General features: G+C 43.0%; 1 protein-coding gene across 2 annotated transcripts in view; it reads right to left on the bottom strand.

Moving 5' to 3' along the window:
- LOC111154506 (GRB2 associated binding protein 2) overlaps positions 1-15,277 on the bottom strand; it is a 188,955-nt gene extending 173,678 nt beyond the window's left edge. For both annotated transcript variants that reach the window (XM_022514132.1, XM_022514133.1), the window contains exon 1: positions 15,182-15,277. In XM_022514132.1, coding sequence (XP_022369840.1) covers positions 15,182-15,256 — 75 coding nt within the window. In that variant the 5' untranslated portion in view covers positions 15,257-15,277. The remainder of the gene's footprint in view (positions 1-15,181) is intronic.
- Between the last annotated feature and the right edge of the window lie 9,598 nt (positions 15,278-24,875).

The raw sequence follows: 24,875 nt of genomic DNA, 5'->3' as shown, positions 1-24,875 counted from the left end.
TCCCCCTCTCTGCCTGCCTCTCTTCCTACTTGTGATTTCTCTCTGCCAAATAAATAAATAAAATCTTTTAAAAAAGTTATACTATCTGTATCAGAGAAAAATCAGGGAATTAAAACTTCATTCCTTCTGAGAGGCAATTTGGTATGATGTATCAGAAACCTTGTAAATAACTGGACCCTTATTTTTTTTTTTAAGATTTATTTATTTGAGAGAGTGAGAGAGAGAGCATGAGCAGGGGGAGGGGCAGAAGGAGAAGCAGGCTTCCTGCTGAGCAGGGAGCCCGATGTGGGGCTCCATCCCAGGACCCAGGGGTCACGACCTAAGCTGAAGGCAGACGCTTAACAGACTGACCCACCCAGGTGCCCCATAACTGTAATTTTTGAGTTAGAAATTCCATTTACAGGAATTGTCCTAAAAGTATAAGTCTTTGCTATAAAGATCATCACAGCATTATTTAAAATAGCAGAAAATAGTAAACTACCTAAATGTCGAACGACAGAAGAGGCAAATAAATTTGGCACTGTTACCATTTATAAATGGCAGAGTTACCATTTGTAGAGTGTTCATCATGTACCTGGCATTAACAAATTTAATACCACATCAATCTATAAGACAGTTCTAGAAGTGAATGTCGAGTGAGACTTTTCCAGGGTAAACAGAACCCACAGCTAAGATTAGAGAGGAGACAGGTTTCCCACAAGGTAAGGAGAGCAGTGAATAACTAGGGCTGGGCTAATTCAAGAACATATTAAGAAGCTATAGTATGAGACCTTCTACTGCAACCATCACCTGGGCCTCTGCACTGCCTCTCTCCCTCCCCACTATACAAAAGAAGAGCAGAGATGAAGAGAGGAAACCAAGGATCCCACGCCCTAGTGGGTAGTGCTGAATTTTGGGTGGTAATCTCCCTACCCCTATGGAGGGCTCTTCTAAGAGAACCCCTTACAGAGATTAGATGTGCCAACAACAACAACAACAAAGTTTGAGATAAGAATTCTTTTTAAAATTAAAATGCCTAATGAATATCTGTTCAGGCAATTAACTTACAGATTTACCCTGCACCATTCTGGACAGGGCTTTTCCCTCCTCTGAGAAATGGAGTGAGAAGGGGCACCAATGCTGTTCCCCCATTGTTTGGCATGGATGTGAGTCCCATGGGTAAAGCAGTCTCATGGAAATTGCTGGCCTTGAGCTCTCTTATCAGCTCCCCCACCTTATAAGAGGGCTGTCAAGCAAGCAAGTGGAGCCTAGCTGTGGGCTATAAGAGAGGGAGGGATTGGCTGAAAGGGCCTAAAAGAACTTAACACCAGTTTTCTCTCCAAGTCTAGAGACCATGCAGTGGGAAAACCCTCCCAAGAATTCACAAGTGTAGGGAACACACACAGGCAGTGCCGGTCAGGCAACAGTAAATGCCATCGAGGAGGACCCAACAGTGGCCAGTTAAAAGACACTTATCCCTGTCCCTCTTCCTCTTGTCCATCCCTACACATGCCTAGAAGAGGCAGAGCAGAAGTATCCCAGACAGACTACCTAACCTGTCCCCCAACCCTAACTCTCCAAAACAAGAAAGGGAGAATGGAAGTGCACAAATAAACCAAGTCTACCTTTTCCACTTCTTATCACTGGAACTACAAGTCTGGTCAGTAAAAGGAGGAGGAAAAGCTTCCGATTAGGTATACTGACATTTTTCAATGGTGGCCTATCAATAATCCAGAGTGACCAGAAGGCTGTGGACTCTGCCAAAGATACCACAGGTTCCATCCTGTAGAGATTTTGACAAAGCACTGTTGGGAGTTTTGAGTAGACAAAGATAAAAGCATTCATGTTTACACCTCTCTGAGTTAAAATTATTCAATTAACTGGCTGAACTTACCATTATCTCCACTTCACAAATTGGGGACTCAAAGCTCTGAAATAAAGAAATTTGCTCACAATCACAAAGCATGTGGGAGGCTCAGCTTGGCTTCTAACCCAGGGCTGACCCCGAGCCCACGCCTTTTACAGTACACCTGGATTTTTAAATATAGGGCCTAAAGCCATACTCCCAGGGATCTGCAAGTCCATTTCAAACATTTTTTTCAATTCTGCGTTTTCACCTTAAGGGTGATCTTAAAATACATAGTCTAGATTATCTGAATGATCATCTTACAAGTGAATGCTTTTTCTTGATTACCAGCATTTGCATTTATAATCTTATTAGAATCAAGTATTGAGTTCTTTAATTTTCATACACTAGTGACTAATGAGAAAAGACAGAGGTGACAGCATATAAATAATGTGGTCATAGCAATTAAACACCAAATGGCTTGCTAAGCGAACCAAGGTTTCACTGTAGTTCAAACATAGAAATGCGGTAGGAGAGAAGAATGGGGCACGGAACAGACAAGCTCCAGAGAAGTGAGGGCCACGTTCCCATTTCAAGAAGCAATTTAGTTTCAGCAAAATGTCTACTGTTGTTCATGTGAATTATATTGGTTCTGAAGGTTTACATTTAATTTGTTAATCTGCTTTGGTTTTGTAATTGTAGAAGAGCTCTAAGTATGTATTTAGATCTCATAGTGTTTGTTTATGGACATTTTCGTAACATAATAAATTTAATTCAACATCAAAAACCTGTAAAAATATTTAAAGTATCTTTCTACTACACATACTTGAAAAGCTCTGTCTTATTCTGCTTAAGCAGCCATTAAAACCCATGTCTTAGAAGACTATTTTCTAACACAGGAAAATATTTTCAATATATTAAAGCATACAAAAGGTGATACAGTCTTATTCTTTGTAAAAAGCACATACAGAAATAAAGGGACTGGGAAACCACACTAAAATGTTAACATTGTTTATGCCACAGGAGGGGTAGGACAGATGCTCCTTATATTGTTGCTTTTTATAATCTTGTTTCCAATAACTTTATTCAAAGAGTGACATTTAAGTGTTACAAAATATTAAATATTTTATAGCTTATCTCATGGAAATTCCCAAAGCTTGTTGTTAAAAAAAATTTGCATTTTCAATCCAGTTCTATCTAGATTAAGCTCTTTTTTTCTCCAAAGAAACGTAACCAATCCTAAAGTAATATTTATTCAAAACTTAAGAGCATATCAAGTATGAGCCAACCGATATCTTACTGTGTTTAGGTACTGGGACTACAAGGGTGAACAAAGACTGTGTGGTGCTCTAGAAGCTAAGCCAACAGTTAGTCACCGGTACTAAGGCATAACAACCCAAGAGCGAGGAGAAGGGGTTCTAAAACTCATTCTCATGAGGAGGGCAGGATCAAAGGCAGCCACTAGGTGACACGTGAAAGGAGTCTTAAGTATGTACCAGGAGATCAGTGTAGAAATGTGAGACTGCAGATTACCCAGCAAGTGAAATACAAACATGGGTCATGTGAAAGAACTCACGGACCAGGCTAGGTCAACCTCTCCTGGGCCCCTGCAGCACTGGTCCTTGGTGTATGGCCTGCCATTAGAATTCAAGCACATTCCCCAGCAAGATTATATACTAGAAGGGGAACAGCATGGACTTTGTAGACTCTTACTACTTGTTATTAATGAGAATATCTTCAGAAAGACTTCTAAAGGGCATTAAACTCAACACACTATAGCTTCAGCTGATATCCGAAAAAATATATATACACCTAGCTGCTGTGTAACCATTTTTCCTCTAGAAAACTGTACCAAAAGATCAAAGCAACAGACTCATTCCTTTATTCCTTACAAGGAAATCAGCCTACTATACATAAAACTTAGCACTTTCCCTTGCTTTTGTAAGCCAGCAGTGCTCCAACCAGAACATTCTTCCAAGGCAAGTGAAGGAAAGACACAGTGATAGCCTGTCCAAGAACATCTTCCAAGTAAGAGGCGGCGATACTGTAGGATACTTAAATGTCGTGGCTCATCAGCTGGGGTGAAATTCTCAGAAATTCTACCTAAACAGCAGAAGAGCTCTGTACAGTCTATCACAGTGAACAACTGGAAATACAAATCAAAGGACATGTACACCGTACATAAGGTACAGTGTGTTCACTTACGTGTTACTTTTAAGACTTGTGTACATGTTCAGGGTCGGTTTTAAAATTCTCCAGCAAAGAAAGAGTAAAAGGGATAAAAACAAATGTGATAAAATCTTGATAGTATTTGAAACTGTGTGTACTGGTGTTCATTAGACCATTTTCTCTACTTCTGTGTATGACTGAAGTCTTTCGTAATTAAAAACTGGAAAAAACACTAGGAGTGAAAAATATTCACAGTGGTGGATTGTGAAAAAAAGCAGAGTATAATGTGATAGTTCACGATGCTCATAACCATGTAAAATTATATGTATGACCGATCCAACAGCAATGAGAGCCCTGTAATGCCCATGTGGGTCTCCAGATAACATTTTTTACTCAAAGAAAAGGATTCTTTGAGCAAATGGCTAATCATAGGTCTGGATCAGGAAATGTACGAGACAAACCTGAAATATCTTGCCATACCAGATAACAAAGAAGCTATCAAATACTAGAAAGGTCATGTTGAAAGCACTCAGAAGGCCAAAGATATTCTAGCCACTGGCTAAAGATATTACAACATGAGCATCGATAAGAAAACAAGGAGGGGCGCCTGGCTGGCTCTGTCGGTGAAGTGTGCCACTCTTGATCTCGGGGTTGTGACTGTGAACCCCATGTTGGGCATAAAGATTACTTAAAAATAAAATCTTTAAATTTTTTAAATAATTATTTTTTTTATTAACATATAATGTATTATTAGCTCCAGGGGTTCAGGTCTGTGAATCGCCAGGTTTACACACTTTACAGCACTTACCATAGCACATACCTTCCCCAATGTCCCTAACCCCACCACCCTTTCCCTACCGCTCTCCCCCAAGAAACCCTCAGTTTGTTTTGTGAGATTAAGAGTCTCTTATGGTTTGTTTCCCTCCTGATCCCATCTTGTTTCATTTATTCTTTTCCTACCCTCCAAGCCCCCCACGTTGCCTCTCAACTTCCTCATATCGGGGAATCTTTAAATTTTTTTTTAAAAAAAGAACTAGAAAAGATCCAAACAATCAAATGTATTTATATATGTAATCTCATAATGACACTTAAAAAAGCCCTAATTACTCTGAAGGATCCTAAGGGACCCACTCACTATTTTCACAATTAGCAGACAAACAGTAAGAAGCAAGTATAAAGGTGGGGGTGGGCAAGGGAGGAGGTTGTTGAGAATAAATGACAAGCACTTGGCCTTCCTTGTAGCTGGTACTGGACAAGTGGCTCCAAGCCTGCATCAGGCTCTGAGTGAGATACTTACACTATCATGTAAAGTGCCCATCATCTAGCAAAGGGAGACCGATGCAAGCCTGGTGTAAGAATGCTGAACTAGAGGTGGAAAAACGCCATGGAAACAAGCTAAGAAAAGGACTCACTTTGGAGGGGCCTAGAGGGTGGAGGGACATCTGGGCTTAAAGGATTACCGCTTACTGGGACGTTTTCGGAACATTTTTGAACATGGGCTTCAGAATCTCACACATTGATCTCTACATCCCCTAGCATACACAAGTTTCCCAGGGACTGGGCAAAGTTATAGCTTCAGACAAACCCCCATAAGGTTTTATTCCCTAAGATCAGGAGATGCTTGAGATGTTCCTTTCAGGGAAAATGTAACTTTCTAGAACTTGATGTCAGATCTAGCTTAGAAATTCCACTTACATTTTGGTTCTATAAAATTCAGGTCTGGCCCAAATTTGAAAAGGATGTGAAACACTCATGCTCATGTTTAGAGTTCCAATAAGAGGGTTAACAATTATAAATTGACATCAGCCCCTATTGCTGCATCCCCCAATATTAAATATCTACTCTGGGTTAGGCACCACATTAAGACTTTTTTTCACTTGATATCCTAGTAAATTCTTTAGCCCTGTAAAAAATATTACACCAGTTTTATAGAAAAGGAAACAGGCTCAGAGAATCAAGTCATTTGCTCCGGGACCCAAAGGCCTCTGAAATACTAAGACAGAGATCTTCTGAAAACAAACTAGGTCAACATGCCAGTGACATTTCACATTGAAGGAGAGCCTGAGAGGCAAAGACTCACTGACTTAGAGTGATGCTCTTTATTAATAAATGTTCTATCATCTAAGGCCTTTCATGGATTATCTCCCACAGCTCTCCCCTTACTTTTCAAACCTCTTTTGATTTCTACTATAGACTCCACTGTGGATGGAATTTCACTGCCTCATGCCCCCAATCCCATGTGCACTGCCCCTTTCCCACTTCAACTGCTATATTCCTTCCTGGGCCCTAATCCTTCCTGGGTCCCAATTCATATCCCCACCTCCTACTCCAGGAAGCCCTTCCATCTTTTTTCATGCCCATAGCTCTTGCCCTCATGAACATGCTACCTGGACCATGTATCTCTCTGTAAAGGTATTGATCTGTTTTACATGTATAATTCTGGTCTCCTTGGCCTGCTGGTTCTTTGAAGCCAGGGTTGAGTATTGATTTATTCTTTGGGAAAGACAAAGGACACAAACCATACTCCATAAATGCTTGTCAACATTACCTGGACGCAGGCGATAACCTGCTCAGGAACCTTTATTTCTCAGCATTTCTCAAAAGCTTGACATTATCATAGTCCACTATTCCCTTCCAGCTAGAGAAAGGCCAATGCAAAATAGAAAGCAACATCAAAGTTGTTTCATTAAGCTAAGCAGCAGGCGTGCATTCCTGCTTTGTACAATTTTACTGCCTCTGTTCCTCAGATATCCCTGAGAGAACATTCCATACTTATCCAAGGCTATGGAGATTCTAGCCTGTCTTTTTCTCTTGGGTTAGAAGTATTAGCTGGGCCACGTACCAAATCTTAGCAAATGAGGAGTTGTGTTCTTTGTAAATTGTGGTAAAATGCACGCAACATTTATCTTAACCACTGGTAAGTGTACATTTCACTGGCATTAAGTATTCACGTTATTGTGCTATCATCACCACCACCCATCCCCAGAACTCCTTTCATCTTGCAAAAGTGAATCTGCACTCATTAAACAATAGCTTCCACTCTCCTCTCCCTGCCACCAGCATTCTACCATCCGTCTCTATGAATCGGACTCCTCTAAGTGCTTCATGAAAGTGGAATCTCATAGCTTTTGTCCTTTCGTGAATGGTTTATTTTACTTAGCATAATGTCACTAAGATTCACCCATGTTGTAGCATGTCCACATGTCAGAACTTCCCTCTTTTTTAGAGCTGAATAATAGTCCAGCGGATATATTTCTGTAAAATGCATTTATTTATCTGCCGACAGACATTTGGTTATTCCAAATGAGGAATTTTGATCCATTGCTAGTGATAAGCAGCTCAGCGACTGACCCAGAGTTAGAGCAGTCCCTTTGATGTCACAAACACTATCAAGGAATCAATCCAGTGATTAGGACCATAGAACAGAAAGCAGCTAAAGGAATGTCCACCTGGTTATCTGTCCCAGGAATTTGGACGAGACATAAGCTTTATTTAAATACTCCAAAAGCCTGTTGTAATAAAGCCCTGGCTTCTTAGGATAGTTTAGAAACAAATCTTAAATTTGCTTATTTCTGAAGACCTCCTTCTCCATTGTTCTTTTTTTTTCTTTGGTTTATTGAGATCTAATTGACACATAACATTGTATAAGTTTACGATGTGTAACAATGGCTTGATACACTTATATCTTGCAATAGGATTACCACCAACATCAGCAAACAAATCACAACACATAATTACCATTTCTCTTTTCTGATGGGAACATTTAAGATCTACTTAGTGATTTTCCAGTATACAATATGGTACACCTTAACTGCAATCACAATGCTGGGCATTAGACCTTCAGAACTTAATTCATGTTTTAACTGGAAGTTGGTTCTTTTCGACTAACATCTCCTTGTTTCCCCCATACTCCAACTTCCAAGAACCACCATTCTACTATTTCTAGGAGTTCAGCTTATTTATTATTATTTATTTACAGTTTTATTTATTTAAGTAATCTCTACACCCAGTGTGAGGCTCGAACCCATGACCCCAAGATCAAGATTCACATGCTCCTCCAGCTGAGCCAGCCAGGCACTCTTACAAGCTCAACTTTTTTAGATTCCACATATGAGTGAAATCATACAATATTTCCCTTTCTCTGACTTACTTCACTTAGCATAATGTCTTCATGTTCCATCCATGTTGTTGCAAATGGCAGGATTTCTTTCCTTCTCGTGGATGAAGAATGTCAGAAAACACCAAGCACAGTGTACGTACACACACACCCCTTCATCATCCATTATCCACAGAGAGATGCTTAGGTTGTTCCCATATCTTGGCTATTGTGAATAATGCTGCAATGAACATGGAGTGCAGATGTCTCTTCAACATCCTGTTTTCATTTCCTTTGGATATATACCCAGAAGTGGCATTGCTGGATCATATGATAGTTCTATTTTTAGTTTTCTGAGGAAGTTCCCTACTGTTTTCTTTTTAATTACAGCCATTCTAACAGGTGTAAGGTGGTATCTCACTATGGTTTTGATTTGCATTTCCCTGATTAACGACGTTGAGCACCCTTTCATGTACCTGTTGGCCATTTACCTCTTCCTTGTTCTTACCAACCCATGTGTTCTTTTTTTTTTAAGGTTTTATTTATTTGTTAGAGAGAGAGAGAGAGAGAGAAAGAGAGGCAGGCAGGCAGGCAGGCAGAGGGAGAAGCAGGCTCCCCACTGAGCAGGGAGCCTGACAAAGGGCTCTATCCCAGGACCCTGGGATCATGACCAGAGCGGAAGGCAGACACTCAACCAACTGAGCCACCCAGGCATCCCCCAATGTGTTCTTTTCACAGCCCACTATCTACATCATCCTGTAGATGGTCCAGCAACACCAAATTCTTTTTAGTGCCCTTGCACACACTCTGTAGTTCCTTGCCCAGGTCCTACACAGTCAGTGGTCTCACTGGCTGGAAGACTTTCTTCTCTTGGCCTACTTCTAGTTATGGTGACCTCTGCAGCAAGACTTTTCTTCTTCTTCTTGGTACTCCCAGAACTTGGGAGTGTTTGGCACATAATGGTTGCCTGATAAATTATTAAGCTAACATATTTGCTATGTTTACATTCTATGTTGAAAAGATAAGTTTAAAGAAAAATTCAAGACCAAGGAGATTATAGTTAATTTTATTTATTCTTTAATATTGTTCAAATTTTCTAATGATGAGCTGACTTTTCAAATTTACCTTTTATTAAAAAAATAAGATTAACCTGGTCAGGAATAAAGTGGAGAAAGCAGTCCACTAGATTTTAAGTACCATATAGCTATAGTTATCAAGACTATGTGGTAGTGGCAAGTAGGACAGAAACATAGAACAATGAAGCAGAATAGAAAACCAACCCATGCAAGTATGCTCGGCTGATTTATGATAAAGGTTCAAAAGCAGTTCAATAAAGGAAGCATGGTCTTGCCAACAAATGGAGCTAGAGCAACTGGGCATCCAATGACAAAAATCAACAACAACAAAAACAAAATCTCAACCTAAGTTTTACAACTTACACAAAAATGAACTCAAAACAGATCATGGATTTAAAACTAAAAAATGTTTAGGGAAAAGAGGAAGAAAAGCTCTGCAACCTATAGCTTAGCAAAGAGTTCTTAGACTTGACCAAAAAATGTATAGCTCATAAAAGGAAAAACTGATAAACTGGACCTCATCCAAAATAAAAACTTTTGGTCTGTTAAAGACCCTGCTAAATGGATGAAAACAAGATACGGATGGGAGAAAATATCTGCAAGCCACATTATTTGACAAGGACTAGTAACTTGAGCATATAAAGAACTCTTAAAACTCAAAAATAAACAACCCAGGGGTGCCTGCCTGGCTCAATCAGAGGAGGCTGCAACTCTTGATCTCAGGGTCATGAGTTCAAGCCCCACGTGGGGTGTAGAGATTACTTAAATAAAAACTTTAAAAAATTCATGAAGAAAATGGACAAAAGACTTACAGAGACATTTGACCAAAGAAGACAGATGGCAAATAATCATCTGAAAAGATGTTCAACATCATTAATCATAGGGAAATGGAAATTAAAACCAATAAGCAAGGGGCGCCTGGGTGGTTCATCCAGTTAAGCGTCAGGCTCTTGATTTTAGCTCAGGTCATGATCTCGGGGTCCTGGGATCAAGCCCAGCATCAGGCTCTCTGCTCAATAGGGAGTCTGCTTGTCTCCCTCTCCCTTTACCCCTCTCCCTGCCTCTCTCTCCCTCTCTTTCTCAAATAAATAAATCTTAAAAAATAAAAATTAAAAATGAAGCCAGTAAGTGAACAGTTTAACAAATGAAGTATGGCACATGTCTACCACAGAATACTACTCAGCAATAAAAAAGAATGTACTAGATACATACAAGTTGGTTGAATCTCCAGAGAATTATGCTGAATGAAAAAAGCCAATCCCAAAAGGTTAGAAATTGGATGAACCCACTTATATAACACTCTTGAGATAACAAAATATAAAAATGGAGGAGAGATTGGTGGTCGTCGTGGGTTAAGGATGGTAAGAATGCGAGAGTAGTGGGTGTAAAAGTAAAAGGGCAACATGAAGGATCACGTGGTGATGGAAATGTCCTGTATCTTGACTCCACCATTATCGACATCCTGATGGCGATGCTGCACTCCAGTTCTGCCGAGAGTTACCATTAGGAGAAACTGGGTCAAGAGTGTACATATCTCTCTTCACGATTTTTACAAATAGATGTGCATCTATGATTACCTCGGAGTAGAAGTTTAATAATAACAATTAAAAAAAAAAAAAAAAGCTTAGGCTTTGGGACAAAGTCAGGTGACACTAGACAAGTCACAGCTTTTCGCCTAGGGCTAATAAGAGATCAATGGTCTAAGCCCAGTGCCCGGCACAGAGTAAGTCCTCAACAGATGACTATTAAAAGGACAATCTTAAGGGTCATGGCAATGGAGAAGCATGGACAAAAAGATATTAAGATAGCACTAGCGGGTTTGGTAAAAGATGAGATGTGGGGTAGTGCATGGCAAGGAGGCAAGGCTGATTCCCAAGTTGCACACTTGAGCAAGTGGGTAGTCAGTGGCACCATTTACTGAGCAGAGGAATACATGAGAGTTGTGGGTGTGGTGAGTGTGTGATGACTAGGAGACATTCAAGTGGATATGTTCGGTTAAAAACTGTATATCCAAGTCTCTAGCTCAGAACACAACTCAGGGATAGAAATTTAACTTGATAATGACCAGCATGCAAAGATAACTGAAGCCAGGAGAATGGGCGAGATGTCTGAGGAGAAGAAAAGAGCCTACACCACAGCCCCTGTGACTAAAATGAGCTTCCAACTTTAAAGATTGGGTAAAGAGGGTCATTTTAGCAAAAGAGACTTAGAATGGCCAAAAAAAGGAGAAAAGTCAGGCATTTATTATATTAACTAAGCAGTGAAGAAATTAAAATTAGTGAGAAAACAGACCTGTGACTTTAATGACCTGGGTGTCACTGGTGCCTTTCGGAGAACAGCTTTAGTGAAATGACAAAGTAGGTTTCAGACTGGAGTCAAGTGACAAGAAGGCAGGAGAAATGGTAATAGTATCAACAACCATGAATAAGAAAAGGAGAAAGCAAAAAAAAAAAAAAAAAAAAAAGAAAAGAAAAGGAGAAAGCATAGTGAGAAGGAGGGGATGGGATACTGAGGGAGAATTTTGTCAAGGAGAAGTATGTTTACATGTTAATGGAAAGAGAGAGCTAAAGGGAAAGACACAGAAGATTCATGATAGAAAGGGTAATAATGATCTGAATAGACAGGATGAGATATGATCCAAAGCATAGGTAGCAGAACTGCTCAGGGAGAAGGGGCACCTCATCAGGGCACGTGGGCATGAGCTCAGGTCATTATCTCTATTATCTCATCTGTCCCCCCCAAAGAAGGTGCACCTCACCTACTCTAAAGAGGGAAAGGTAAAGGAACCATGCAGATATAGTCGTATGGTCGTAGTATGTGCACATAGCTACTCTCTGATAGCTCCAATGTTCTTTGTGGAAAAAGCAAGGTCATCTGCTAAGATTAAAGCGATGGCTCAATGTTTATTCCCAGAATCTAATCCAGTGTCTGAGACATAGATACTTAATAATTAAGTTTACTTAATAAAACAAAAATAAACCATTTCCTTGCCTCAGTTGTTCATTAGAACCAACACACAATTTTCTCCAAATTAGCCACTAGAGGGCAGTGTTACTACCAATCTTTTCCCTTAAATCTACTAACCCAGTGAAATTAATAGAAAATTAGAGCAGTGTGGGTCATAAAATGTTTTTCCTTGAAAAAATCTGGCTTCAGCCTTATATACGTGTGTATTTATGTATGTGTGTGTGTACATGCACACACACACACACTCATATACAGTCATATTACAGCACGATGGGAGGGCTGTTTGTTCTGCTAGCCTTCCACTGCAAAGGTATCATGATGACCCAGAGGCAATACTCATCATTTTCCAGAGGCCCCTTTTTGTAATTCCCCCAATGTTCACAGCTATATTGAAAAGATCTCTACATATTTCTATGATTAATAAATTAGAAAAGAGTGATTTAAAAAAATTCCTAAACCTAATCCCTGGTAACATTTGCCATAGCTTCTATTAAGTTGTTTTTCCCCCTAAACCTACCCCCTCCTCAAAGTAGAAAGAAGTTTTTAAAATTAATTGTAAGTTGCAATCTATTTCCTTAACTTTTCTCTTTATCTCAGATGCTTGGGTATAGTCTTACAATGAGGACTTATGAATCCATAATAGCACACGCCTATGATATATAACAGAATAAGAAGCTATTTTGGGGTGTGTGTTTAGCAGCAGAGCTGGGAATTACTTGTCTCCTAGATTGCTACTAATGAACAGAGGGAACTGGCAAAGTTCTAACTTAAAACAAGGTGCAAAAATTCTCAACGCGCAAAAAGAAGATGTAAAGACAAGTTTGGGGTCAGACACAAGTTTGGGCAAACAGATCAGCTCAGTTTTAACTAAGGGAACTGAACTCCTACAGTAGGGGAGACTTCCAGTCATACCAATGGAACACATCACCCCCAAACCTAAGAAAAGCCGTTACTAGCTTGATCAGAGGTCTATGGGCTGGAGCTGCAAAGATGTCGGGAAAGAGGCTGAGGTCATCATACGACGGTAGGGTGTTCAGTACATCAGATGGCTGAAAAAGGTGCTTGATTCTGAATACTCCAAGCTTTTTTTTTTTTTTTTCCTTTTCTTTCTTTCTTTTTTTAGCTACAGTTGCTTGAGAACAAAAATACCAGAGAAATGGGCCATAAAGAGTCTGGGTGATAGACTTGAAGTAGTCATCAGTCAAATACGGATACGGTGTCAAATTGTTTGCAAACTGTATCAAAAACAAAGTTTCAAAGTTCTTTATGGTAACGTTCTAACTTGAAAATTTTCACTGGATAATCTATTCCACTAGCTGGTAATGTTATCACACTTTTACTAATATTTCAGAAACTCTTCAGGGCCAGAGATTTTTTCTTTTGTTTTGTTCGTACATTTATAAAGATATAAATAGCAAATTACGCATCCTTAACCTAACATAAAAATTCACCTTTCCTAAGGAGTTGATACAACTCTGAAAAGGAGAAAAGTTTCTTTCTTAGTAATTGTACTGCTTTGGCTACCTGGACATCCCTGAAAAATGAGCTTTAGAACGGAGATGAACTCTTCATTGCCTCATCCCTACTGTATTTTAAATCTATGTTTAAAAATGTGTCAACTTTCAAAAGTCATTGTTAAATACGGAGTCTTCTCAGCAAGTGATTTAATTAAGAGCCTGCTTTCATTTACACACACACACACACACACACACACACACACACTTGCACTCCCCAACAACACTTCCTTTGAAAAACAGAATGTCACTTCCTCAATCCAGAGGCCAGAAGTCCCTCAGTTCTGATCTGGGGAGCCAAGACAGGAAACTCTGGTAAGCTTCTGCCTCTCCCCCCATGGACAGCCACTGGTGCAGCTGACAGAGGGCAGGGTCTATTCAGAGCTCCCTTGATGCACTGCAGCTGGAAGGCAACAGCTCACTTTCATGCTGTGGGAATGATCCCAGAGAGTCCAGCAGCACCAAGAGTCAGTTTAACAAGGGCATTTCACAAGGAAGTGAAGAGGGAACAGATGAGAGACCTTGACACCTTTTACCGACCTTCCATTTCCAAACGCCCGCAAAGAGCCCTGGGCTGATTGTAATTAGCACCATCTTGTACTTTGACCCCATCAGGCAAGGAGTGGGGCGCGGGGAGGTGTTAGCCAGACCTCCCCACCAGACTGTATACCACCTTCCCCTCGATGTTGCCAGTTCCTCACCCAGAAGGGAGAGGCTGTCCCAGCAATTTCGGTAAACACCATCGGTTAGCACCACCTGGCAACTGAGAGAGAAACCTGGATTTCTCTCGACCCCAGGCACCAAGGACCGCACAAAACCCGGCCACTTACACCAGACCAAACTGCAGTGTCACCATCGTGGGGTGGGGAGGGGGGGATGTATGTGAGAGACATACAGAATAAAGGGAAAAGGGGGGACAAACAAATGAGTCACTTAATACAAGGGCTGCACATGCCGCTGACGCTGCCCGTGATGCAGAGGCTGTGGACTGGAAGGAAGCAGGCGGTCACCCGGGAGGGGCGGGCAGAGAAAGGGAAGGGGGAAAGGGTGTGAGGCGCCTCGCCCTTTGTGGGGACCCGGCTGCACCGCCCCGCAGACTGCGCCCCCCTTTCCTGCCCAGTCCGCCAGTCCCGGCGGCTGAAGCCGCCCGGGGTTACTATGGTCCCCCAGCCCCGGGAATCAACTCTCTCGGTCTCCAAAAACAATCAATACAAACTTCAATACTGCTTTAGTTTACCCGGAGGCCAGTTTGGGGGGCGACGCCGCCGCGCCCGCCCCGCGGAGAAGGAGCCGCAGCTTCAACCTGCCCGCCCGCCCGCTCCGCCCCTCCGCGGCGCACCTGTGACAGGTGTGCAGGTGCCCCACACAGCCCCGAGCGGCGGGGCGCGGCGGCCGCTCATCGCCCCACGGGACCCCAGGGTCCGCCCTCCGGGTCGGGCGCCGCCCCTCCCGGAGCCCCCAGCCCCTGGGCAGGCCGCTGGGCGCCCCCCACCCGCGCCCTCCGCGGCCGCACCCGCTCGCCGCCCGCACTCACATAGCGCCTCAACTTCTTCTCGGGGGGCGATTTCCTCAGCCAGCCGGTGCACACCACGTCGCCGCCGCCACTCATGCTGCCAGCCGCCGGGAGCCCGCCGCGGGGTCGGCCGGACAAGGGCGCGGGCACGGGCCGCTGGGTCAGCCCGCTGGCGGTGCGCAGCTCGCGGGGGAGGGGAGGGACCGGGGCGGCTGGCGGCCGCGGGGCGAGGACGAGGCGGCGCGGCGCGGGCCCGGCTGGCTGGCGCGCTCCCGCTCTCCCTGCGCGCTCCCGGGCCCGCGCGCACTCCCAGCCCGACCGCGGCTGGGGCGCCACAGCAGGAAAAAGGGCGGTGCGCGTTCGCCACGCCCACAGCCCGCCGCGCCCCCCGGCGGGCCGCCTTCAAAGACGCAAACACCGCCTCGCTTCTTGGGACCCGGGAGGCCCGAGGTTTGCTTGGACAGCGAAGCCTGCCGCCGGCCGCGCCCGCGGGTCTTGTTCCCCTCCGCCCCGAGCCTCAGCTGCAAGCGCTGGAGGCGGCCGCGCCCCTGGTGGGAGTTGGGGTGGGGAGAAGGGAAGGGGCTGCGCGCCCTCGATCACGAATCGATTTTTCACAGAGGGTCGTCAGTGACCCAAGGGCTGCTGGCGTTTGCTATCCCTTCCGAGTTTCGGGTTTCAGTGGGTCAGGTTCTGGCAGGAATTAGTGATCCGCTTCCCAGCAAGAGTTTCATTAACTCTCGCACCCCCTTAGCGGGAGAAGCAAAGAAGAAAACAGACTGTGACGTGTTGGGCGCTTTTACAATTCCCTGTTTACATGACTGTCTTCACAAATCTACAAATTGGGTGAGCCGTATTATTCCCATTCTGCAGGTAGCCTAAAGTCCCAAAGCCTGTACAACGGAGAGGCGAGTTTCTAATGCTGGGGCTGGGGGTGGGGCGAGGGTGGTCTTGCTCATCTGCTATTTAAAGTGGGGTAATTGCTTTAGTGCCTACAGATCAACTTGGGGGCCTTTTATTACCAGGAAATAAAGTCCACCTGGCTCCCGCATTGCCTCTGGGAAAAACAATTCAGGAGAACATTGGTGTGATTTGCAGAATCGAAGCAAAAATGAGTCAATGTATTTCATAGTGAATTAGAAAGCAAGGTGGTGTAGAACAAGAAATTGGGGTCAAAATTCCCCAGAGTTCCAACTCACTGACACAGGTTATAAAACCTCTCTGGGGGCCCATATGAAAATTGGAATCTGATACTTCTCTCACTGCGTTGTGGTGAGGTTTAACTGAAATAAAGTATGCGTAAGCACACACTTGATAACAGTACTTCAGAGCGAGGGTGGAGGAGTAAACCCCATCTTTGGTCAGGGCTCTTTTCAACTCACAAAGTACCTTTAGGAGCAACATTAAAAGGTAGGTCCTCCCCCAACTTCTCTGGGAAGTGGAGCGTAACCCATTTTATCATAGGGTTGGCTGTGCTGTGCTGTGGGGCAGATGAGTGGGAGACACACCATCTCACACTTCCCATACAACTTAAGACCAAGGCTATTTTTGTTCATTTTCCTGTCTCTGTGCAGCAAAGCTAGTTGTCTGAAGCTGTCGGACATTGTTCTGATTTTACAGATCTTGCCTGGGTTGGAGAGAGTAGACACTCTTCAAAAAGGTTGTAAAAGCCAATCCTTTACTCTCTGCTTAGCTTTTCTGAGCATCCTGAGAGGTAGAGATCAGCTCCCTGGCACTCATCATTTCATTGACTTTCTTCACTATCCAGTGTGCTGCTGGATTGAATGTAAAGCCAGAAGAATGTAGGAGGCTATGGCTGGGACCAGAGCTCCCTTACCCTTCCAGCTGAGAGATCTTCAAGCCACGCTGAACGGCCACCACTAGAATTACAGCCGTTTGAACCTCTTGCTTTAAGTATCTTGAAACCCTGTGAGACAAATATCAAAATAGTCAAGTCTGCCAAATCAATCAGGAGGCGGTGGCTCCCAAGCAAAAGAAAGCAATCTTTCTGACTTCATTCACATCTGAGTCATGGTGCCAAGTCTCAGTGATTGCAGTCTGAGAGATCTGCATGGTTTGTTTGCTGCTGAGGTGTGTGATGCAAGTCCCGCATACAGATGCCTTGCCTTTCCCTAGAAGAGTAGTCTTCTAATACATACTCTTTGATAGTTGTATGATTCAAGACAGACTGGGAACTGGTTCAGAAATGGTTAGTTGGTGGTTGGGCTCCTTTCTGCCAGAAGCCCTTGAGGGTCTTATGTTGTTTTGCAAGAGACCCTCTGCTCCCCGTTATTTATAATTCCACATGGAAATAGAAAAGTTTGATGTTTTGGGCCAGTGACAGGAAGGGCCTTGAAAAACAAGTTACAGAGTACAGGTCTTCCCGCAATCCTAAAGTGGTACGTTCCCATGAAACTTCCCGGTAAGCTGACATGGGATAAAACGAAAAAGCAGTTAACATCTACTAAAAGTGAAAATCCTCCTCAAATTTCTTTTGCTGGGCAAAACCAAGTAGAAATGCAGGACTTTTGTAAAAGTGAAGGGGTATAAAGCAAGCTTTTGGATAGTGGGGGAAACTTAAATCAGCTTCAGGGAGTCTTCTATCAACATACCATTCCTTTCCTAAAAGTTAGAAAAAAGGGCTCTTTTTGGTGCTCTCTTACCCCCCAACCCCGCCTTTCTCATTACTTAACTGCCGTCACCCTGCCCAGGCTGCACACATAGGAGGCAGGACTGCTGCTGAGGTCCCTGGCTGCACCCTGGTGTGGCTCAGTCTGAGCCTGATGTGTGTGCCAAGCCTGGGAACAGACCTCGGACAGAACGTTCCTGCCTGGGCCTTTACTAAGTCCTCTCCACTCCCTGCCTTTTTTTTTTTTTTTTTTTTTTTTAATGTCCTCTGGTTTTCGCTGGTGGGAAATGGAAAATGAGTTAGGAGTGATTTATTTGCATGAAGATAGGCGCCATCTATTGGAACCAGTAGGGATGACAGCCCCCCAACCCCAGCCCCCAAACCTGTGAGGACATGCATCACCAGTCTATAATTTAGGCAATTTTGATGAAAGACCATGGGTATTTCCTGAGGGGAATTAATGACCGGCTGCAAAAAGGGCTTTGGGTCATTAATTCTATATTCTCAGTAAATCCTCAGGAAATGACCATCTTATGGCAAGAGCTCCTGTGGAGGAAGCATTCCAGAGTTGAGAGAACGGCACACCTGGGAAGAAAACACAGGCACAAGGTTTTGCTCTCCCTCTTCCCTCCTCCCCCCCCCCCCCCCCCCCCCCCCCCCCCCCGCCTGGGTTCTAAAGGGTGCATTCTGGCTTTGAGTGTCGTCAGCAACAGCCTGCATCCGTGCCTGTCTGGGAGTTGAGGGTTTGTGGCCAGCGGCAGGTGCATGGCTGATGGAACGGTCCCAGGAATGGGTTGGAAGGGCTGGAAGGAGAGCTGTCCTCAACTGCACACCAGGCTTGCATGATTAATACCACCCACACCAGGCTTGACGTCAGTGATTGGACTGGGGTTGGGGGATGGATGTTTGTGTCCTAGCCATGCTGCCTTTTCTCCCCTTCAATTTAGTTGACAGGTTAATTTCAGAGCTGAGTACTGCTTGCCAAGGTCAGTGTGGCCAGCTGAGCCACCTCAGCTGGTGACTTTCAGGACACTGGACTCTTTAACCCCTGGATGCTTTAAGCCCATTTGGTTCCATGAAATTACTGTGACCTACTCAAATAAATTTCTGGCATCTGAAGGGGACTGAGATCTGAAAGTGGGCTTGGGGTGTGGCTGAAGACCTAATTGGGTTTCCTCCCTCTCTGCAGCTGCCAAAAAACTGAGAGTTATTTGACATTACACCCAGAAGAAGATATTTTGGAAATAAACTTTTTTATAGGGAAAAGTTTGAGCAAGTCCAGTTTCCCAATTTCTCCTTTTTAAGAAACTAGAACCTATGCTGCTTTGGGGCACTTAGGCTTCTGGGACATTTCTGCTGACACTGGTGAGGGTGGTACATCACTGCATTCACAGATCATGCCGCCCAGTTACCCTATTCTCCCAAGAACAGAGACTCATCAAATGCCGAAGAAAGTGCTCCAAACCATACTTTGCACGATGCCCCTTACTTCCATCAGAACGCCTACCTTGAGTTAGATCTTAAACGTATGTCAAGACTCCTTTCCTTAAAACTCACCATCCCCCACCTCAGCATAGTTGCTCATGTTTTTCTGAACTCACATTGCCCCTGTATAAATTAGGTTACCCCAGTGAATGGTGTACTGTGGATAGTTGGGCAGGGTTGTGTCCTCCTCATTTTTGTAACCCTGAAGCTCCCAGCAGGGTGTTGGGCAATCAGTGCTCATAGAATGTTGTGAGAATGGAAACAAACAAACAACCCTTAAAGGATGGCACGTGGGAGTGTTAGATTCCTGGAGCATCCAGAAGTCTCTGATCCATCCACACCAGAAAACAGGACCGGTGAAGATATTTAGAAGCAGCCGGAGCATTTAAATTCACAGGGCCTGTCCTCATGGGAAGAGCTGAACAGGTGGAGGTAATCCTATGCAGTTTCACTTTTAGAGGTGGTTGAAATCCTTGGGTAGTTCCTAAAAGGTAACTGTTAACCCTTGGTTTCCAAACCCTGACACAGCTGTGCGGACTTCCCACATACTCTCCTCTTTGGGACTAAGAATTAAATCATTTGTGGTTTATCTGATATCTGGCCTCATTCTGACAGTCCTGTAGGGGTGCTATCACTTAGCCCCTTGTACCCACACTTGTGAGAAATCATGTCCCCTGAGTCAAAGTCGGTTGCTTCCAACAGGTGACCAGAAATGCCATTTTCTTCTGCACTGAATGCATGCATAGTGGCTTTGCAGATTTGCTAGTTTTTGTTTTGTTGTGGATCCAAAGGCCACAGGAGATCACCTCATTTAACTAATTCTACCAGAGTTACCCATAATGGTTGTCTGACCCATACAGTCAGGGATATACTGGTAAATGTTTAAAAACTGGCTCTCTGGTGGTGGTGGTGGTGGTGGAAGTAGCCTTGATTTGTAGTACGTGCCAATTTTTGTGGTGCATATACTATACCCTTCCTACCTCCCTGACCAATTTCAAGCTATCAACTTTATGTGTATGAACACAGTTAAGAGATGCCCAGTAATATATTACTATTTAGTGCCTTCAACATATATAACAGACAAAAATGCCAAGAGCAGAGATAACAGTGAAATATAGTGAAATAGTAACTCGTGCATTTTGGTTATTTATTCCGTTAATATAACATTTAATGATACGTTTATGAGTTAATTTTTTATTAACCTATCACTCATATGCCGTAAGTCACCCTTTTAAACTGTGCAACTCAGTTTTCAATATATTCACGGAGTTGTGCAACCATCATTGCTATCTGATTTCAGACCATTTTTATTACCCCGAAAAGAAACTCTATATCCATTAGCAGTCATTCCTCATTCCTCTTATCCCAAACCCCTGGCAGCCCCTAATCTATTTTGTCTCTGTGGATTTGCAATTCTGGACATTCCATATAACTGGAATCATACAATAGGTGGCCTCTTGTGTCTGACTTCTTTCACTTTCTATAATGTTTTCAAGGCTCATCTGTGTTGTAGTATACATCGGCTCTTCCCTTTTTTGGCTGAATAATATCCCATTGACTGGATATACCATATTTTATTCATTCTTCAGTTGATGGGTATTTCAGTTGTTTCCGCTTTTTGGCTACTATGAATAATGTTGCTGTGAACATTCATACCTATACAGGTTTTTGTGTGGACCTATGTTTTCACTACTCGAGTATATACTTAGGAGTCAAACTGCTGGACCATAGGGTGAATCTGTGTTTAACTTTTTTTTTTTAAGTAATCTCTACACCCAATGTGGGGCTCAAACCCATGACCCTGAGATCAAGAGTCACATGTTCTACCAACTGAGCCAGACAGGCGCCCCTGTGTTTAACTTTTTAAGGAACTGTTGAACTGTTTCCCACAGCAGGTTATACCATTTACATTGCCAGCAACGTATGTAAGTTCCCATCCATCTCCATCTTCTCCAATACTTGTTACTTTCCATTTTAAATTATTTAACTTTAATAATGCTATTACTTATTTATTTTTAACAAACAGCTTGCAAAATTTTTCACCATAATCTGTTCTCATGGGCTGGTATGAGCCAGTCTTCGCCTAAGACTGAATACAGCCTACCACAGAAAGTCCCGCCATCCTTCTCTGTAGTAGTAAGTTCCACTTCTTTTTTGCTGACAAGAGCAATACTCAATAGATTTCCATTTCCTTCTTCTTACATCCTTCCTACAGAAAACCGAAACCTTTAAAAGGTCTCAGATTTTCTTCTATTTTGGAATTAAGATTTTTGATTCTGGGGTATCACAAAGTTTTCAACTCCCACCAAGCAGCTCCGGGAAGAACAGAGTGTTTCCTTCCTACATTTGTGTTGAGAAACAAAAATAAAAAACAAAATGTATCTTCCTGACACCCAGATATATCTTCTGGATGAGCTCTCAAGCAGTTGCTTCAACAGGGCAAACAGCTGTGGTCTGTTTCAACATAATTTGATGTAATCAGGGTTAATTTTGATGATGCAGTAACTCTGAAGACTGTTTTTTAACTGGATTACTGTTGGGTCAACAATCATGTGGTATTACACTTAGTGGCTGAAACAAAAGCCAGAATTAAAACAGCTTCCCCCCAGCCCCTTCTAAATGACAGTCCCAATGGGATTAGGAGTCATGAGGCACATTTAACACAATTAACTAAAAAAGGAAAGTAGCTGCAGTCAAATTACGTGCAAGCTTCTCCAAGGTCCGGAGTGTTGACTGAGGAAAGAGCTGTTGCTGTTGTTTTCTTTTCCTAGAGTGGTTAGAAGTACGTTGGCAGTAATCATTATAACTTAACATTTTCGTTACATTCTAGGAAAGAGCCCTAGGATTTTCTTCAGAAAAATTTTCCTGAACCAGATGATGATTTTAGCAGTCCATAGTTTTCTACTTTCCATGCATGTTTTCAAAGCGATGATTTTAATTGAGGACTCAATTCAGGGTGCGGCATGCCAGGGCTGAAATGTGGTACACAAAGCTCTACACACATTTGGAAGGGTTTCTGAAGAGCAGCATCTTTTATCTTACTTTCATTGTTTACGGCCAGCCAGCAGCAGGGCCTGGGTTGCTCTAGGCACACATGCTTTTTTTTATTTAGTGTCTTACAGTTTTTGGTTTGGGCTAGTCAGAAACATGGCGAAGGCTCATGACAAAAGTCATCCTTAACACAGTTCTGGAAAGAATCTTCAGAAATAGATGTCTTGCGAAGCTGCCAAATGTATTGGTTCTTCTAAAACCTCTCTAATCCAATTTTGTAGTTCAAAAAAGGTCTGATATTTGTCCAATCCCCTCTGTAAAGAAGCCTCCATTCACTTGCTTTCTGTTTTTGTGACTTAGGGAATCAAGAAACTTGAAAAGCAAAGAAGTCACTTACCCTCCTATGGCATTTTATTTAGTGGGAATTTCTCATCTACATAATTTCCTGATTAACATATATTTTGGGGGGACACCTGGGTGGCTCAGTTGGTTAAGCAGCTGCCTTTGGCTCAGGTCATGATCCCAGCGTCCTGGGATCGAGTCCCATATTGGGCTCCTTGCTCAGCAGGGAGCCTGCTTCTCCCTCTGCCTTTGCCTGTCATTCTGTCTGCCTGTGCTCGCTCTCTCTCCCTCTCTCTCTCTGACAAATAAAAAATCTTAAAAAAAATATTTTGGGATAATATGTGATATGTCTAAAAGGTAATGAGACTACAAAACCAAAAGAAGTGAGAATTTTTCCATAAGTCAGAGTCTATTAATGTTTTCTTTTCAGTTGTAAAAGCAGACACCTGTTTTAAATTTGCTTAAGCCCAAAGACGAAATTTATTGGTAAGAAAATGAGGCATATCCCATGGAACATAAGAAAAAGTTGAATAATCTGGCCTCAGGAAGGTTGGCAACTGAGGACTAAATATAGTAAAAACTAGGTTGCCAATCTGTTTGTGTGTGTCTGTCTCTCTCACAGGCCATATGGTTTTTCATCTCTGAGCATGTGCCTTCATTTCTCTGCAGACTGCCTTCTCTGTCTCTTGAGACACATGGCTGCCCTGCATCTCCTAAATCTACATATTCCTGGTTCAAGCAACCAGTCCAGACTCTAGTGTTCTTAACCCCACTTTTCCAAGAGAAAATGAGATTGGCCCATTTTGGGTCAGGTGTCCACCCCTAGTCATCAGTAAGGAAGGCTCCTGTACCCAGTAAGTCTGCTGGGGATCTACTGGCTAGGAGGGGTGGGGGGAATTCTCAGAGGAGGAATGGGTTTGATGACTAAGCTGGCACCTCGAAAAGGATTTGAGAGAGGCATGAAAACCAATCTCGTTTTGTTCAGGATGTGGCCAGTACCTATAATCTGAAACTCTGAAAACACTTAGAAAGGCATATAATTTTTTTTTTTAGAAGATTTTATTTGACAGACAGAGATCACAAGTAGGCAGAGAGGCAGACAGAGAGAGAGGGGGAGGCAGGCTCCCCGTGGAGCAGAGAGCCCAACGCGGGGCTCGATCCTAGGACCCCGGGACCATGACCCGAGCCGAAGACAGAGGCTTTAACCCACTGAGCCACCCAGGCACCCTAAAAGGCATATACTTTTATCCATATACAAACTATATATCCAAATACATGTTACCTAGAAAAGGTCATTTATGTCCTTGTTATTCAATTCTCAAAAGGATTTTCTTAGAACCTACTAAAAGTTCAGCATAGTAACACAGAGATGAGTAAGACTAGGGTCTTAAAAAGTTTAGGGTCTTTCTGAGGAGAGAAATAGGTAAGCAGATGTCTACAGCAGTGTGTCGGCCATGTTATTATAATAGAGGTATGTTCAAAGGATGGGGGCAACACAGAGGAATTATCAACCAGCTGTATGGGAACTGAAACTGTAAGAACTTAGGTTTTGCTTGTTTTGGGATGCCCCACAGAGGGACATACAGAGTTAGCATTAATTAACATTTGCTGGACTAATGATGTAAGCTACCTCAATTTGGAGGCAAGAAGCTTATCTAGATTTGGAGAGTGAGGAGGAGAACCCTAATTGAAAATCTGAGCAACTCTAAGTTCATCTGCGACTTGCTTCTGAATTTCTTCCATCAATCGAATACATTCATTCATTCCTTACTGAGCACCTACTGTGTGTAAGGGACATGGCTAAGTGCTGGTTATATAATGATGAACCACAGAGCAACGTTCTTGAGAAGTCTATTAAGTTACTGTGCCCTACAAACTCAGCTTAGTAACAGCTCCTAAGGACAAGTTACTAGCTGAACTCATAAATACTTTTGACTCCTGACTCTCTGTTCTATGTTCAGGCAGTGGCTCCAGACTTGAATTTTTATGCTGAAAGGCTAGTTTAAAAATTTGTGAAGTATTTCAGACACAGAAAGAGGGAAAAACTAGTTTGGGAATTCCTCTTTAAGGAATATTTCTCTTTGGTCTGTTGGACATAGTTCATCCTTTGTTTTTGTTTTTTGGGTTTTTTTTTGGACACCCCAATGACACCTAGTTCATTCAAGAGTTGTTTAATCAGTACCCGCTATGTGCCGGACACTCTCGAAGGCACTGCAGACAGAACGATGATTGCAGTCTTCTCCGTGTTATGGAGCTTTCGTTCTGGCAGAG

The sequence above is a fragment of the Enhydra lutris genome, unplaced genomic scaffold, assembly GCF_002288905.1.
Source record: "Enhydra lutris kenyoni isolate GAN:26980312 unplaced genomic scaffold, ASM228890v2 scaffoldscaffold37, whole genome shotgun sequence".
Classification (NCBI taxonomy): domain Eukaryota; kingdom Metazoa; phylum Chordata; class Mammalia; order Carnivora; family Mustelidae; genus Enhydra; species Enhydra lutris.
The sequence above is the reverse complement of the archived record's forward strand: the minus strand, read 5'-3'. Positions and strand labels throughout refer to the sequence as shown.